This window comes from Oncorhynchus gorbuscha, linkage group LG16 (genome assembly GCF_021184085.1).
Source record: "Oncorhynchus gorbuscha isolate QuinsamMale2020 ecotype Even-year linkage group LG16, OgorEven_v1.0, whole genome shotgun sequence".
NCBI classification, from domain to species: Eukaryota; Metazoa; Chordata; class Actinopteri; order Salmoniformes; family Salmonidae; genus Oncorhynchus; species Oncorhynchus gorbuscha.
In genome coordinates, this window is record NC_060188.1 from 79,176,050 (window position 1) to 79,191,760 (window position 15,711).

Consider the following 15,711-nt stretch of genomic DNA (forward strand, 5'->3'; position numbering starts at 1 on the left):
TGGCCAAGAAGGCTGCACTGAAGAGCAAAATTCAGGACATTCTCAGCGGTCGCTCCAGGTTCATCATTCGAAAGACGACAACTGATTCAAAAGGAACACAAGTATTCATCGCAGGGAAGGCAAACTCCAAAGCTGTGGGAAAGGACAACCAAAAAAAAAATGGAAATGTTTTTACAGAAATAAGCACATATCCTTCTACTGTAGAGAAAAGAGAAAGAAAGACTGTAGCCAACTCTAGAGATAATAAACCAGAGAACGTTGGCGGGGGAGAAGAATCCTTGGAGAAAAACAACTCCCCCAAAAAAAGGCAAGGGAAAGAAAGATGGGAAGAAAGGGAAAGGGAGAGGGAGAGTGAAGAAAAACCACAGAGAAGTGAATGAGAACAATAAGAAAGCACTGATGGACTTTGTAGAGCATTTGAAGGGGAAGAAAAGACTTATGGTATGTGCTTTTATAGGTCTCTTTTAAGTATATCAAATGATCTGTTTGTTTGTGATAGATGTGTTCATCCATTTGTGATACAGGTGATAGCCACGCCCAGTGCCAGCACACCTCAGTATGTCCAGCAGAGGGAGGAGAACGAGCTTCATTTCTGTGACCTTGCCCTGAGAAAGGTTACTATGGCAACCATCCTGAGCTCAGGGCCTGACACTACCCTCACCCTGCACCACTACCAACTTGGTACTATTATGTGTGTGTCTGTGTCTACTGACTCCATTTCCCTTAGATAGATCCTACATTGATCCTATATCATATTCTCTTCAGAACTATAGTGTAATTATTGTCTTAAAGAGATTATCCTGTACTTTAAAAAATACTTTTTAGCCAGTAGTTCTGAAAGTAGCCCTCACAAGCCAAAAGTGGAACCCGAAAATTGCATAATGCATCCCATATGTGCAGATATCTATATGTGCACCATTTCATTGCTCTCTCTTTCTCGCTCTGCTGTGTGAGCATATTTCTAGTTGTCACTCAAATGGCGAGGGGCTGAAGCTCATTGACTAGAACTTGAATTTCTAGGGGGTTGGCCCATGTGGGGGAAAATGTAGGGAAAAGGGCGTAACACAGCTTCCAGAAAACAGTCGCTTTCAAACTAGGGATTTCGTAGATAGTTGAGGTAAGACAGTAATAGTGCTCATAGATTATGTATATATGAACTACACATAGACACATTCAGCCCAAAGTGGGAGGTTTTAAAAATACTTGGCAGCCACCAAAGTTGCAGATCATGTCTTCAACAAAAAATCAGGTTCCTCTTTGGGCTTTCATACAGTAAAACTTCATTTCTATATTCCAGATTCTGAGACGCCATTCACCTCACTACCAGAGAAGTTCACTGACCCAGATCTCATCTCTCAACTGATGAAGCAGTATGGGATGTCCTCTAAGGTTTTCTCTATGACTATGACTGACTATGACCTGAAACCCAATGTAAGCATAATCTCTATCTTGCCAGTGATTATTTGATAACACAGATCACTTTCCTCAGAAAAGTGTATACATTTTTCTTGTACTTAACGTGCCAATTATAAATGCAGTATGTGGTATTTGTATCCTAATTATTTATATCCCTTTTAGAAAGTATTTGATGTACCTCCACCCTCATCTGCGTTGATGGAATATGTTGACACCTTTCCATCGCGACGATCTGAAATGGAAAGAGAGAGAAAAACTCCACTAACCTGCTCCAAATCCCAAGAACAGGGCGGGGCATTGTTGAGGTATGTGATTAAGACTACACAGTATCTGTAATGACACCATAGTACTTAAAAACTTTAAAGCTGCAAAAAAACAGTGTAGTACTTGGCAGCATGTAGCCTAGTTGTTAAGAGTGTTGGGCCAATAAACAAAAGGTTGTTGGTTCATATACCCTTACCGACTAGGTGAAAGATCTGTCGATGTTCCCTTGAGCAAGGCACTTAACTCTAATTGTTCTGCATTAAATTATTAACTCAAATGTAAATGAAGTGGTTATAGTGCTTTATAATGCAGTGCACAGATAATGATGCTTCAAGTGTAGCGTACAGATAATACTAGAGCCATTTATCCCTACTAGGTTCATGTCTAAAAGGAGACTGCTGATCATCTCTACTCCATCTGAGGACGACTACTCCTTCCAACAGCAGCTCCAGGGGCTGAGAGGACAGGCCTGTCCCATGGGTTAGTATTAGGCTCCCTGTTAAACATCTCCAACCAGACTAGTCTAAAAGCTATTGTGGGTTAACCTCAGCAACATTATGCTATTATCACAATAGTTCTCAGTCACAAGTAATGGAAGAATAATGACTAAATTCTTACATTTCATTGTTGGTCTTTCCAACAGGCGTCCGTCATTTTGCCTTGTTGAAGTTGATCGGAACAGGACCAACCGCCTCAGGCACTGTGGAACTGTTTCCACTCAATGGTGAGTTGTTTTCTCTAAAGATGATACTGTGTACTGACACAATGTCAACAGTTAATGTCAACATGTCATGCATTCTGTGTTGTTGGGCAGGAAATGGAATCCAACTTCCTTTGAATGATCTAACCATTCCTATACACAGACCTTTTCCAAGAGATATGCTACAGAAAAACAATCTGTCTATGCTCCCCTACCAAGCAAAAAGACAGTAACTGCTCATTTGGTCGAAAATGAGTTAATGTCATTTTTTCTACATTAAATACATGCTTAATCATGTGGACAAGTATCCCGCCTCTATTGTATTGTGTTCTGGAGAAATGTTGGTTTATGCTAGCAGTAATTGCATAAAGTTACTGTGAAACCAGGGTAAATAAAATATATTTTTTAAGTTCAACGCTATGAGCAGTTACTGCCTTTTTTACTTGGTAGGGAAGTATGTTCTTCTGTCATGTCCCACATTAATTCATACTCAGACTCTGGATTGATCATTTGACCAGTTCTGTCATTTCTTGATTTCTTGTTTAGATTGATTTATTATTTGTATTGTATTTGATAGACGTTCTCCTTCACTGTTGGAGCTAGTAGCATAAGCATTTAGCTGCACCTGCTATAACAGCTGCAAATCTTTGTACGTGACCAATCAACTATGATTTGATTTATTAACAGTCAAATGGTGATGGCAATAATGGGGAAATAGCATGACAAACACTTTTCCTTTATCCTTGACAGGAAAGAGCCAAACAGAGAACGAGCCTTTGTCACAGGACGTGGTCACTGGTCTCCAGGACCAGCTGAAGATCAACCGGGAGTACTTCAGTATGCTGGTGGTGGGGAAGGACGGGGACGTGAAAGCCTGGTTCCCCTCGCCCATGTGGTCTCTGGCCAACATCTATGACCTGGTGGACTCCATGGAGCTGCGGCAGCAAGAAGAGAAGCTGCAGAGGACTTTAGGTATTCGCTGCCCTGAGGACACTGGCGGTAGTTACCAAGGTTATGATGAGGAAGCAGATTACCACAGGTCAGAGGAGTAAAGGACAGTAAACAGCCCAAAGGCCTCAAAGACCCCATGGCAGCCAGCTCAAATGAATGGTTGTGGGTAAACGTTTGACACAATAACAGATTGAACCATGAAAGGCTTTTTATTTTAAATGTTTTTGCAAACATTTATCAGAGGCGTGGCATTTGTAGTTAAAAATGGCCGACATTACATAAAATGATCTACAATTGAAGAGTTGCATTCCAAAACGCTGTATATCCATTTTCAGAAATGTTGGTAAATTAGCTTTTATTGTTTAATGTAATATCAAATCATGACATGGGGTTGTTCAATAACAAACATGTATTTCTTTAAAATCTATCTTTTGATGCTTTCAGAGGCAAATAATCATGTTTTTTCACAAAACGCTATATACCGGCCTCACTCTCAGAGAAATACACAGGTTTTACACAGTGAAATGTTACAAATAACTACATTTGTAATAAAGAACAGTACAAATTATACATTTATATGACATTTTTAAATGTATAATTCACTACAGTAATATGAGATCTGTATGGAAAACATTTACATTTGACATTTTAGTCATTTAGCAGATGTTCTTATCCAGAGTGACTTACAGTTAGTGCATTCATCTTAAAATAGCTAGGTGAGACAACCACATATCACAGTCAGATATACAGGATACAAACGTTCCATTCCAGCTAAACAATGAACATATACTGTTTTACCCCCCCCCAATAAAATAATCTAACATCAATAAATAAAAATCAGAGAACAGTAATATTTTACATACTTTATGCTAACCGTAAGCAATCATTGCTGATGAAAAAACACAAATGTAAAAAATTGATGGATGTAACGTTTTGGAAATAAACTCTTCAAATACTTAATGTTTCTTGAAATTAAAAAAAGGTTTGTTTTTATAATTGTGATGTTGACATCTGTTTCTTTCAAAATTACAGACGTGGAAAGCTGTAAAAAAGAAAGTAATGAAAAACTATGCCTGAAAGTGTGCTTCAACAACTCCCCTATTTGGCCACATCAATCACACATGTCTACATTGTCATGGAAAATAACTACAACTCTTACAGTTTGTTATAGACTAATATCCAGGTAGTAGGATAGGAATTGGTTTGACAACAGAAGGTCAGGTCATTAGCTGTAAGCTAATAGTAATCTGTGTTTCATCATGACCTACAGATGTAAGATCTTAATTTAATCACCCTGTTGTAGGTGAACTTTTCTGCAATGCAGGAAATGCAAAACGTATAATGTATTCAAGGATTAAAAAGGCTTCTGATTTTTGTAATTTCCACTTTCAGACTTGACTTTCCCTTGTGAAAAATGTATCAACCCCTACAAAAATGTCCATTAGTTATAAAACTGTTGCGTCAGGATTATTTTGCTGCTGTAGCAAACTGGCTCAAATTAAGATCCTACATCAGTAAACATATAATAGGAATAAGATGGGTCTAAGAAATGTGGTTGTACAGTATTTGACCTGGATTTTGGGCTGTTGTTTTTCAGCTATGCTGGGAGCAATTAAAGTAGGATTTGTGGGGAGAAAAAAGCATGTGTTCAGCAGCTTTGAAATGGACGCTGATAACTAGGTGCAGCACATAGTAAAAAAGAAAGTTACAGCACGCCGGGAAAAATTTGCAGTAATAACTGTCAAAGACAGACCTTCATCTTTCCATTATTTCAGTTTGGACAAATCAGTTGTTAATTTCAGATCAATCTATTTCATTAAAGATCTTGGCTAGGTACTATCTAAAATTTCACACAGCATTCATCCAGACACTTTTCATTTCATTTCCACAGTCTCTTTCAACAATGACAACAACAACATCAACCCTTCATTCACATATTGGCGAGCCCTCAAGTTTGACTGCATTGGCCAGTGGACTTTCTGTCTTTATGTCTCTGAACTTCTTGTCACATAATACAGTCAATTGTATTACAGGGTTTTGTATACTAGTCCATGACGTACACTACCAGTCAAAAGTTTAAGAACACCTACTCATTCAAGGGTTTTTCTTTATTTGTACTATTTTCTACATTGTAAATAATAGTGAAGACATCAAAATTATGAAATAGCACATATGGAATCATGTAGTAACCAAAAAATTGTTAAACAAATATACATATATTTTCCATTTGAGATTCTTCAAATAGTCACGCTTTGCCTTGACATCTTTGCACACTGTTGGTATTCTCTCAACCAGCTTCATGAGGTAGTCACCTGCAATGCATTTCAATTAACAGGTGTGCTTGTTAAAAGATCATTTGTGGAATTTCTTTCCTTCTTAATGCGTTTGAGCCAATCAGTAGTTTTGTGATAAGGTAGGAGGTATACAGAAGATAGCCCTATTTTATAAAGGACCAAGTCCATATTATGGTGAGAACAGCTCAAATAAGCAGGGAAATAACAGTCCATCATTACTTTCAGACATGAAGGTCAGTCAATCCGGAAAATGTCAAGAACTTTGAAAGTTTCTTCAAGTGCATTGGCAAAAACCATGAAGCGCTATCATGAAACACACACACACACACACACACACACACACACACACACACAGAGGAACTAATTCACATGCACAAACAAAGACACTCCTCTACCCAAGGGCCACCAGCCCACGTACAGACTAGATAGATACCCTGGGCGCTGACTGTACCCACTATGGTGAGTACCAGACTTGCAATCATATCATCGTGAGTTGGGACCCTGAGAAGTAAATGGTACTGTATCTTTATTAGCTACTGTATAACTAACTTCAACTTTCAAAGTTTATTTGCCATGTGCACAGGATACAACAGGTGTAAAACAGTACAGTGAACAGGAGGGTGCTGAGGGGAGAACCTAGACCACTCCAGTACATTGAGTACAGGCACTGGCACTGACCTACATATACTTGCATTCTCATGTTTCTTTAACTCTCATCTTTGTTCTTGTATAGTTTTTATTCAGACTTATTTTTTTTAAATGTTATCTAAGTTATTATCTATGTTATTATTATCATTGCATTGTTGGAAAGTTCTCTCAAGGTTAGAATTCCACTGTACCACAGGATGTTGTAGGCACCTTTAATTGTGGAGAACGGCTCATAATAACGGCCTGAACGGAGCAAATGGAATGACATCAAACACCTGGAAACCATGTGTTTGCTGTATTTGATACCATGCCACTAGTTCCACTCTAGTCATTACCATGAGCCCATTCTTCACAATTAAGGTGCCAACAACCCCCTGCCCAATATCCTGGCATTTGGGACTGGCTCAGCCAAACCCAGTCGGCCTCCTAGGTTCAACTTGGAAAGTTCAAGAAGGGCATAGAGGCTTGTACCGATGGTAAGTGTTCTATCTCAAACATAACTAATAAGTCACAAGAGGCCAAAATCTGACAACTGAGAGACAGATTAGAGCTGTTGAATTTGCTTTACAGCACAGTGCGTTGCTTTATATAAGCCCTGTTACATAAATAATAAGTGAATTTAAACACGCAGCTGTGCTGTAATTTAATGTCAAAATGTAAAACCAAAGATGCAGAAATGAATGCTTCCCCTAAATAAGTTCCCTCTAGTTTCTCTTTTTTCTTCCTCCTTTCTACAGCTGATGTTTACACCCTAACTGGGAAGTTCATCTTTAAACTGGCACATATTCAAGTGAAAGGTTTCAGGTTTGGATCCACATGGGAATATGGTTTTGACTAAAGACACATTTCAGCATGGTTTGCATGCATTGCTGTTAGTCAGCAGAGAGAAGAATCCAATGTGAATTCCACACTCCCCCTGGTGAGAATGTAGGCCAAAGCTGTTACAGACACTATTTATCGATTTGAGTAATGATTGTTGCCTACATGCAGGTTGAAAATCAACATATTCAGTAACCAGGTATCCAAGAGTACAAGGGTCATCTCAAACTCTGCTATTCTCCCTTTCAACTACAGAATAACTTCCACAGAACAAGTTGGACTGAGACTTGATTCAAATAAAATAATTTGTATTTGTCACATACCAGTTTTGCAGATGTTATTGCAGGTGTAGAAAAATGCTTGTATTTAATCACTATATGCAGCTGATTTGAAAATGAACATGTTCATGCAATTTCCTTCTTCAATGTATGCGTGAGGAGGTCATCTAAAGGCCTGTATTGTCTCCCCTGAAGGTCCTGCTGGGTTAAAGAAGGGATCTGTTCCCCCAACCCCTGCCTCTCACCCCAGTAACCATATGGCCCCACCCCTGCCCTCTCACCCCATGGCCCCTAGCCTGTCCCCGCGACCACCAGAAGCCATGTGAGTGCCGGACTCTGATAATCAGAGGAGAGTCGTGTGAAAGCCGGACGATATTTGAGAATACCACTACTGGCATTGAAGTACATCACAGGAGGCTGCTGAGGGGAGGACGCCTCATAGTAATGGCCAGAACAGAGCTAATGGAATGGAATCAAACCCATGGAAACCATGTTTGATGTATTTGATACCATTCCACACCAGCCATGAGCCCGTCCTTTCCAGTAAAATGCACATAAGGCTCTAGAGACACACTGTACTTGCTTCAGAGCATAGAAACAGCACATCTTCCCTTTCACAAAACCCAGTTCTTTGTTTATATCCTACTATTCATTATTTCCTTCAGTAACTTTCACAGTTGAATCCCACTGGGCACACAGTGGTTGAATCAACGTTGTTTCCACATAATTTCAAATAAATTACAGTGAACCAACATGGAATCGACATTGAATTGATGTCTATGCCCAGTGGGATACTTGTCCACTGATCTTGTTTCCATTGTGTTGTGCTGAGTCATTTTGGCCAGTGACTGACTTTGTGACTCTGCCTCCAGAATCCAACCTGACCCAGAAGAGAACTATGATGATGTTACGTACGCCTCTAGGAAGAGGGAATGCAACACCCTGCTAGAATTCAACTCTCCGTGGAGTGAAAAAGGTATGGGATTGTAGGTGTGAGTAAGGATGACAAAAGCAGATAATTTATTCCTTCACAAGGTAAATTTGGGGAAAAGGGGCTGTAACAGAACCAAAGCAAAGAAAGTAAATTTCAAAGCCTTCTCTCCTACCTTACCTGCCTACCCACTACTTACATAACCTACCCTCTCGTACCTTACCTGCCTGCCCACTACTTACCTAACCTATCCTCTCCTACCTTACCTACGATTTCAATAATCAAAAACACACATACCTTAATAGCAGCGGCTACAAAGTATTTAACAATAACATTTCACTCTCACTCACTCTCACTCTCACTCTCACTCTCACTCTCACTCTCACTCTCACTCTCACTCTCACTCTCACTCTCACTCTCACTAACCAAAATACAGGACATAAACCTCAGCTCTCTGTAGCAACAGAACACTCGCTTATATAGAAGGAGTCTGTAATGAGATACAGCTGTATCCACTGACGAGGGGGCAGGGGTCAGCTCCAATTAGCAAAAAGGGCTGACCAATCAGCTGCTTGGGGGAAGGATGGAAGCCATCCTGAAACACACACATACAAAAAAAAAAAAACACAGAAACTGGGGAACGTAACAGATTATATGGGGTTAATGAACAGCCCTCCAACCCCTCTAGTATTCGGATTGCATCTTTTTATCCAACAGGACAGTGAAAGTGATGAAATGTATGAAGATCTTGATGAAAGATGGTGAGAAAGATTCCCTCCAAGTTCTATTCAACTTTTTCTATTGTACCAATCTGTGAAATGTGCAACAGGCTTTAGACATAGACAGAGGACTCTATAGCGCCCAAAAGCTGATGAGATGTCTAAGTCTATAGTTTTATATAAACACTGCCCTCTAGTGAGCATTAACACCACTGACACTTATTTATAATCAGGGGGGCAGTGGAATCAAAGGAGCAGGAGAAGATGAGAGAGAGGGAGGAGAAAAAGCGATAGGAGGTGGAAAAGACAGAACTAAAAGAATATATGAGACAAAATAGACCAAAAGGTAATTCAAAGTAAGTGTTCCCAAAAGCCTGCTGTTCAGTAGTTCCCCTAGATCTTGTTGTATTGTAGAATCCATCTGGTAGACTATAGAGAGAATAAAGGAGACTGATTTATGACCCTATGTCCGGATGACGCGTACATACCCAAATATCGGTATCCGGCCAGGACATCCTGTTCCTGTTGTCACGTGTTAGAGGGTGTGTTAATTTATATCTATACATCTATTGGGGGGGGGTTGTGGCAGACACATTATAAATAAAGCCCAGAACACCACATGGGGCCCCAGAACAGCTAAAAGATCATCCTTGAATCTGTCCTAATGGAGCTTTCTGAAGATGAGTTAGTGAAAATAACTCAGTGAAAATAATATATTTGATTTGAAGGCTAGGTATTTTCAGGGAATGGTATGGATATTATTGGATTAAACCGGCGTGATATGGTTTTTTAAACGGGGGGCAATGATTTTTTAGGAAATATGTCAAATGCACGTATTCTTATAATTTAAAATGTATATATAAATCGGAAAAATATATGTTAATATTATCTAACATTTGTAGGGTATCCATCCTTTACGCAGTTGCTCAGGGGAATAAATGATCTGGAACAGCCTTCGGGGTTCAGAGGAGCAAAACGCATGCAGCCAGTCCCCATCACATTATTGTAGACGTAAGTCCAAGAATAAAATACATAAGAATATTTATACATTAAAAACAAAAAGTGTGCACCCTATAGTAAAAGCTGCAGTGCCTTGCGAAAGTATTCGGCCCCCTTGAACTTTGCAACATTTCAGGCTTCAAACATAAAGATATAAAACTGTATTTTCAACAACAAGTGGGACACAATCATGAAGTGGAACGACATTTATTGGATATTTCAAACTTTCTTAACAAATCAAAAACTGAAAAATTGGGCGTGCAAAATTATTCAGCCCCCTTAAGTTAATACTTTGTAGCGCCACCTTTTGCTGCGATTACAGCTGTAAGTCACTTGGGGTATGTCTCTATCAGTTTTGCACATCGAGAGACTGAATTTCTTTCCCATTCCTTCTCGCAAAACAGCTCGAGCTCATGGATGGAGAGCATTTGTGAACAGCAGTTTTCAGTTCTTTCCACAGATTTTCGATTGGATTCAGGTCTGGACTTTGACTTGGCCATTCTAACACCTGGATATGTTTATTTTTGAACCATTCCATTGTAGATTTTGCTTTATGTTTTGGATCATTGTCTTGTTGGAAGACAAATCTCTGTCCCAGTCTCAGGTCTTTTGCAGACTCCATCAGGTTCTTCCAGAATGGTCCTGTATTTGGCTCCATCCATCTTCCCATCAATTTTAACCATCTTCCCTTTCCCTGCTGAAGAAAAGCAGGCCCAAACCATGATGCTGCCACCACCATGTTTGACAGTGGGGATGTTGTGTTCAGGGTGATGAGCTGTGTTGCTTTTACGCCAAACATAACATTTTGCATTGTTGCCAAAAGTTCAATTTTGGTTTCATCTGACCAGAGCACCTTCTTCCACATGTTTGGTGTGTCTCCCAGGTGGCGTGTGGCAAACTTTAAACGACACTTTTTATGGATATCTTTAAGAAATGGCTTTCTTCTTGCCACTCTTCCATAAAGGCCAGATTTGTGCAATATACGACTGATTGTTGTCCTATGGACAGAGTCTCTCACCTCAGCTGTAGATCTCTGCAGTTCATCCAGAGTGATCATGGGTGTTACGAATCCCTTTTGGCCCGACAGTCTAGGGGGGATGGTAATGAGACCCATAACATAACTCATGCAAATTATTATTGTGACAAAGTAAAAGTGTGCACGAAATAACCACGACAACTGAAATCTACCGTCAAACTCTAGGTTTATTTATAAACACACGGTAATGGGGGGAGCAGGAAAAGGGGCTGAGCTGGACCCAAGGAAAGAAACAATAAATATACAAAAACACACCCCTAAGCTAGACTAGCCTACTTTAACAACAGCTAACTAACTAACCAAAAATACAGTGGGTGGTCCGCCCAGTTCTAACTAGTGTATTTAACAAAGTTCTCCTACGGGTAGTGTATGCCCATGGGCGATTTGTCTTGGTTTCCCCCTTTTCCCACCAGCAACAAACAAACACCATAACCAAAAACAATACTCACAGGTGATGACAAAGTGCTATGAGGTGCTTAAAAAAAAGAGAGGTTAAGACACAAAGCGAGAGTGAAACACAGAGACCTACAGACATGGCATTTACAGAGAGATTGAGCTCTAGAACAAACAAATGATGGGGTTTTTAAACCATGGGGAAGGAACTGTGATAGGTTAGGAAATAGGAGGAGGTGTGTCTTCTGATTGATGATTGATTGTTGACTGATTGGGGAGTGATGATTTTCACCTGTGAGGGGAGAAGGAGAGAAAAGAAACACACACAGGATACACACACACACACAGGATAACTGTATCCGTAACACTAACCTACAGATGTAGGATCTTAATTTAATCACCCTGTTGCAGGTGAACTTTCCTGCAATGTGGGGAATGGAAAGGAAATAGAAATAGGGAGAAGCCTATAAATGTATTCAAGGTTTAAAAAGGCTTCTGAAGTTTGTAATTTCCAATGAATTTCCCTTGTGAAAAATGTATCCACCTCTACACAAATGTCTAAGACATTTCATTATTTCTTTAATCCGGAAAATTTCTAGAACATTGAAAGTTTCTTCAAGTGCAGTCGCAAAAACCATCAAGCTCTATGATGAAACTGGCTCTCATGAGGACGACCACAGGAATGGAAGACCCAGAGTTCATTTGAGTTACTAGCCTCAGAAATGGCAACTCAAATAAATGCTTCACAGAGTTCAAGTAACAGACACGTCTCAACATCAACTGTTCAGAGGAGACTGTGTGAATCAGGCCTTCATGGTCAAATTGTTGCAAAGAAACCACTTTCTTAAGGACACCAAAAATAAGAAGAGACTTGCCTGGGCCAAGAAACATGAGCAATGTACATTAGACAGGTGGAAATGTGTCCTTTGGTCTGGAGTCCAAATTGCAGATGTTTGGTTCCAACCGCCGTGTCTATGTGAGACACGTTGTGGCTAAACGGATTATCTCTGCATGTGTTTTTCCCATTGTAAAGCATAGAGGACGTATCTGTCATGCAGGTGAAAGAGGACCCAAAAGCGACTTGGCGAAAACAGAGTCTTTAATCCAGTAAAGTAAATACAATCAAAAAACACAACTTTCACTCGAAATGACGAGGACAAACTGGAGACTCGGTCTTGAACAGCAGGTGAACAGCAGGTTGCCTCGGGAAGGCACTTGAACCAAACAGACTCAGACACCTGCTCACCACGCAGCATCTGAGGAAAACACGACACGACAGGGCGATACACAAACACAGCACGGTGAATTCTAGACAAGGAACCGACAGGGCAGAAACGAATAACAAGGAGAGAAATAGGGACTCTAATCAGGGAAAAGGATCGGGAACAGGTGTGGGAAGACTAAATGATTGATTAGGGGAATAGGAACAGCTGGGAGCAGGAACGGAACGATAGAGAGAAGAGAGAGCGGGAGAGTGAGAGAGGGAGGGGGAGAGAGAGGAATAGAAAGAGGGAAAGAACCTAATAAGACCAGCAGAGGGAAACGAATAGAAGGAGAAGAACAGGGACAAGGCATGATAATCAATGACAAAACATGACAGTACCCCCACTCACCGAGCGCCTCCTGGCGCACTCGAGGAGGAATCCTGGCGGCAACGGAGGAAATCATCAATGAGCGAACGGTCCAGCACGTCCCGAGACGGAACCCAACTCCTCTCCTCAGGACCGTAACCCTCCCAATCCACTAAGTATTGGTGACCCCGTCCCCGAGAACGCATGTCCATGATCTTATGTACCTTGTAAATAGGTGCGCTCTCGACAAGGACGGGAGGGGGAGGGAAGACGAACGGGAGTGCGAAGAAAGGGCTTGACACAGGAGACATGGAAGACAGGATGGACGCGACGAAGATGTCGCGGAAGAAGCAGTCGCACAGCGACAGGATTGACGACCTGGGAGACACGGAACGGACCAATGAACCGCGGAGTCAACTTACGAGAAGCTGTCGTAAGAGGAAGGTTGCGAGTGGAAAGCCACACTCTCTGGCCGCAACAATACCTTGGACTCTTAATCCTGCGTTTATTGGCGGCTCTCACAGTCTGTGCCCTGTAACGGCAAAGTGCAGACCTCACCCTCCTCCAGGTGCGCTCACAACGTTGGACAAACGCTTGAGCGGAGGGAACGCTGGACTCGGCAAGCTGGGATGAGAACAGAGGAGGCTGGTAACCCAGACTACTCTGAAACGGAGATAACCCGGTAGCAGACGAAGGAAGCGAATTGTGAGCGTATTCTGCCCAGGGGAGCTGTTCTGCCCAAGACGCAGGGTTTCTGAAAGAAAGGCTGCGTAGTATGCGACCAATCGTCTGATTGGCCCTCTCTGCTTGACCGTTAGACTGGGGATGAAACCCGGAAGAGAGACTGACGGACGCACCAATCAAACGACAGAACTCCCTCCAAAACTGTGACGTGAATTGCGGGCCTCTGTCTGAAACGGCGTCTAACGGGAGGCCATGAATTCTGAATACATTCTCGATAATGATTTGTGCCGTCTCCTTAGCGGAAGGAAGTTTAGCGAGGGGAATGAAATGTGCCGCCTTAGAGAACCTATCGACAACCGTAAGAATCACAGTCTTCCCCGCAGACAAAGGCAGACCGGTAATGAAGTCTAGGGCGATGTGAGACCATGGTCGAGAAGGAATGGGGAGCGGTCTGAGACGACCGGCAGGAGGAGAGTTACCCGACTTAGTCTGCGCGCAGTCCGAACAAGCAGCCACGAAACAGCGCGTGTCACGCTCCTGAGTCGGCCACCAAAAGCGCTGGCGAATAGACGCAAGAGTGCCTCGAACACCGGGATGACCAGCTAACTTGGCAGAGTGAGCCCACTGAAGAACAGCCAGACGAGTGGAAACAGGAACGAAAAGGAGGTTACTAGGACAAGCGCGCGGCGACGCAGTGTGCGTGAGTGCTTGCTTAACCTGTCTTTCAATTCCCCAGACTGTTAACCCGACAACACGCCCATAAGGAAGAATCCCCTCGGGATCAGTAGAAGCCACAGAAGAACTAAACAGACGGGATAAGGCATCAGGCTTGGTGTTCTTGCTACCCGGACGGTAAGAAATCACAAACTCGAAACGAGCGAAAAACAACGCCCAACGAGCTTGACGGGCATTAAGTCGTTTGGCAGAACGGATGTACTCAAGGTTCTTATGGTCTGTCCAAACGACAAAAGGAACGGTCGCCCCCTCCAACCACTGTCGCCATTCGCCTAGGGCTAAGCGGATGGCGAGCAGTTCACGGTTACCCACATCATAGTTGCGCTCAGATGGCGACAGGCGATGAGAAAAATAAGCGCAAGGATGAACCTTATCGTCAGACTGGAAGCGCTGGGATAGAATGGCTCCCACGCCTACCTCTGAAGCGTCAACCTCGACAATGAATTGTCTAGTGACGTCAGGAGTAACGAGGATAGGAGCGGACGTAAAACGTTCTTTTAGAAGATCAAAAGCTCCCTGGGTGGAACCGGACCACTTAAAACACGTCTTGACAGAAGTAAGAGCTGTGAGAGGGGCAGCAACTTGACCGAAATTACGAATGAAACGCCGATAGAAATTAGCGAAACCTAAAAAGCGCTGCAACTCGACACGTGACCTTGGAACGGGCCAATCACTGACAGCTTGGACCTTAGCGGAATCCATCTGAATGCCTTCAGCGGAAATAACGGAACCGAGAAAAGTAACGGAGGAGACATGAAAAGAGCACTTCTCAGCCTTTACGTAGAGACAATTCTCTAAAAGGCACTGTAGAACACGTCGAACGTGCTGAACATGAATCTCGAGTGACGGAGAAAAAATCAGGATATCGTCAAGATAGACAAAAACAAAGATGTTCAGCATGTCTCTCAGAACATCATTAACTAATGCCTGAAAAACAGCTGGCGCATTGGCGAGACCAAACGGCAGAACCCGGTACTCAAAATGCCCTAACGGAGTGTTAAACGCCGTTTTCCACTCGTCCCCCTCTCTGATGCGCACGAGATGGTAAGCGTTACGAAGGTCCAACTTAGTAAAGCACCTGGCTCCCTGCAGAATCTCGAAGGCTGATGACATAAGGGGAAGCGGATAACGATTCTTAACCGTTATGTCATTCAGCCCTCGATAATCCACGCAGGGGCGCAGAGTACCGTCCTTCTTCTTAACAAAAAAGAACCCCGCCCCGGCCGGAGAGGAAGAAGGCACTATGGTACCGGCGTCAAGAGACACAGACAAA

General features: G+C 42.2%; 1 protein-coding gene across 1 annotated transcript; it reads left to right on the top strand.

Moving 5' to 3' along the window:
* The first annotated feature begins 306 nt into the window (after positions 1-306).
* On the top strand, positions 307-5,285 carry ccdc80l2 (coiled-coil domain containing 80 like 2). Its single transcript, XM_046307326.1, has 7 exons — positions 307-441; positions 525-681; positions 1,298-1,431; positions 1,579-1,721; positions 2,057-2,160; positions 2,324-2,404; positions 3,131-5,285. Exons 1-7 carry the CDS (start codon positions 400-402, stop codon positions 3,430-3,432), a joined length of 963 nt encoding a protein of 320 aa, XP_046163282.1. The 5' UTR covers positions 307-399; the 3' UTR covers positions 3,433-5,285.
* The last annotated feature ends 10,426 nt before the right edge of the window (positions 5,286-15,711 follow it).

Excerpts from the sequence above, each read along its gene's own strand:
- ccdc80l2 (XM_046307326.1), top strand. The coding sequence starts at position 400 with ATGGACTTTGTAGAGCATTTGAAGGGGAAGAAAAGACTTATG. Across the intron at positions 442-524 it reads AGGGGAAGAAAAGACTTATG|GTGATAGCCACGCCCAGTGC; the intron begins GTATGTGCTTTT and ends TTTGTGATACAG. Across the intron at positions 1,722-2,056 it reads CAGGGCGGGGCATTGTTGAG|GTTCATGTCTAAAAGGAGAC; the intron begins GTATGTGATTAA and ends TATCCCTACTAG.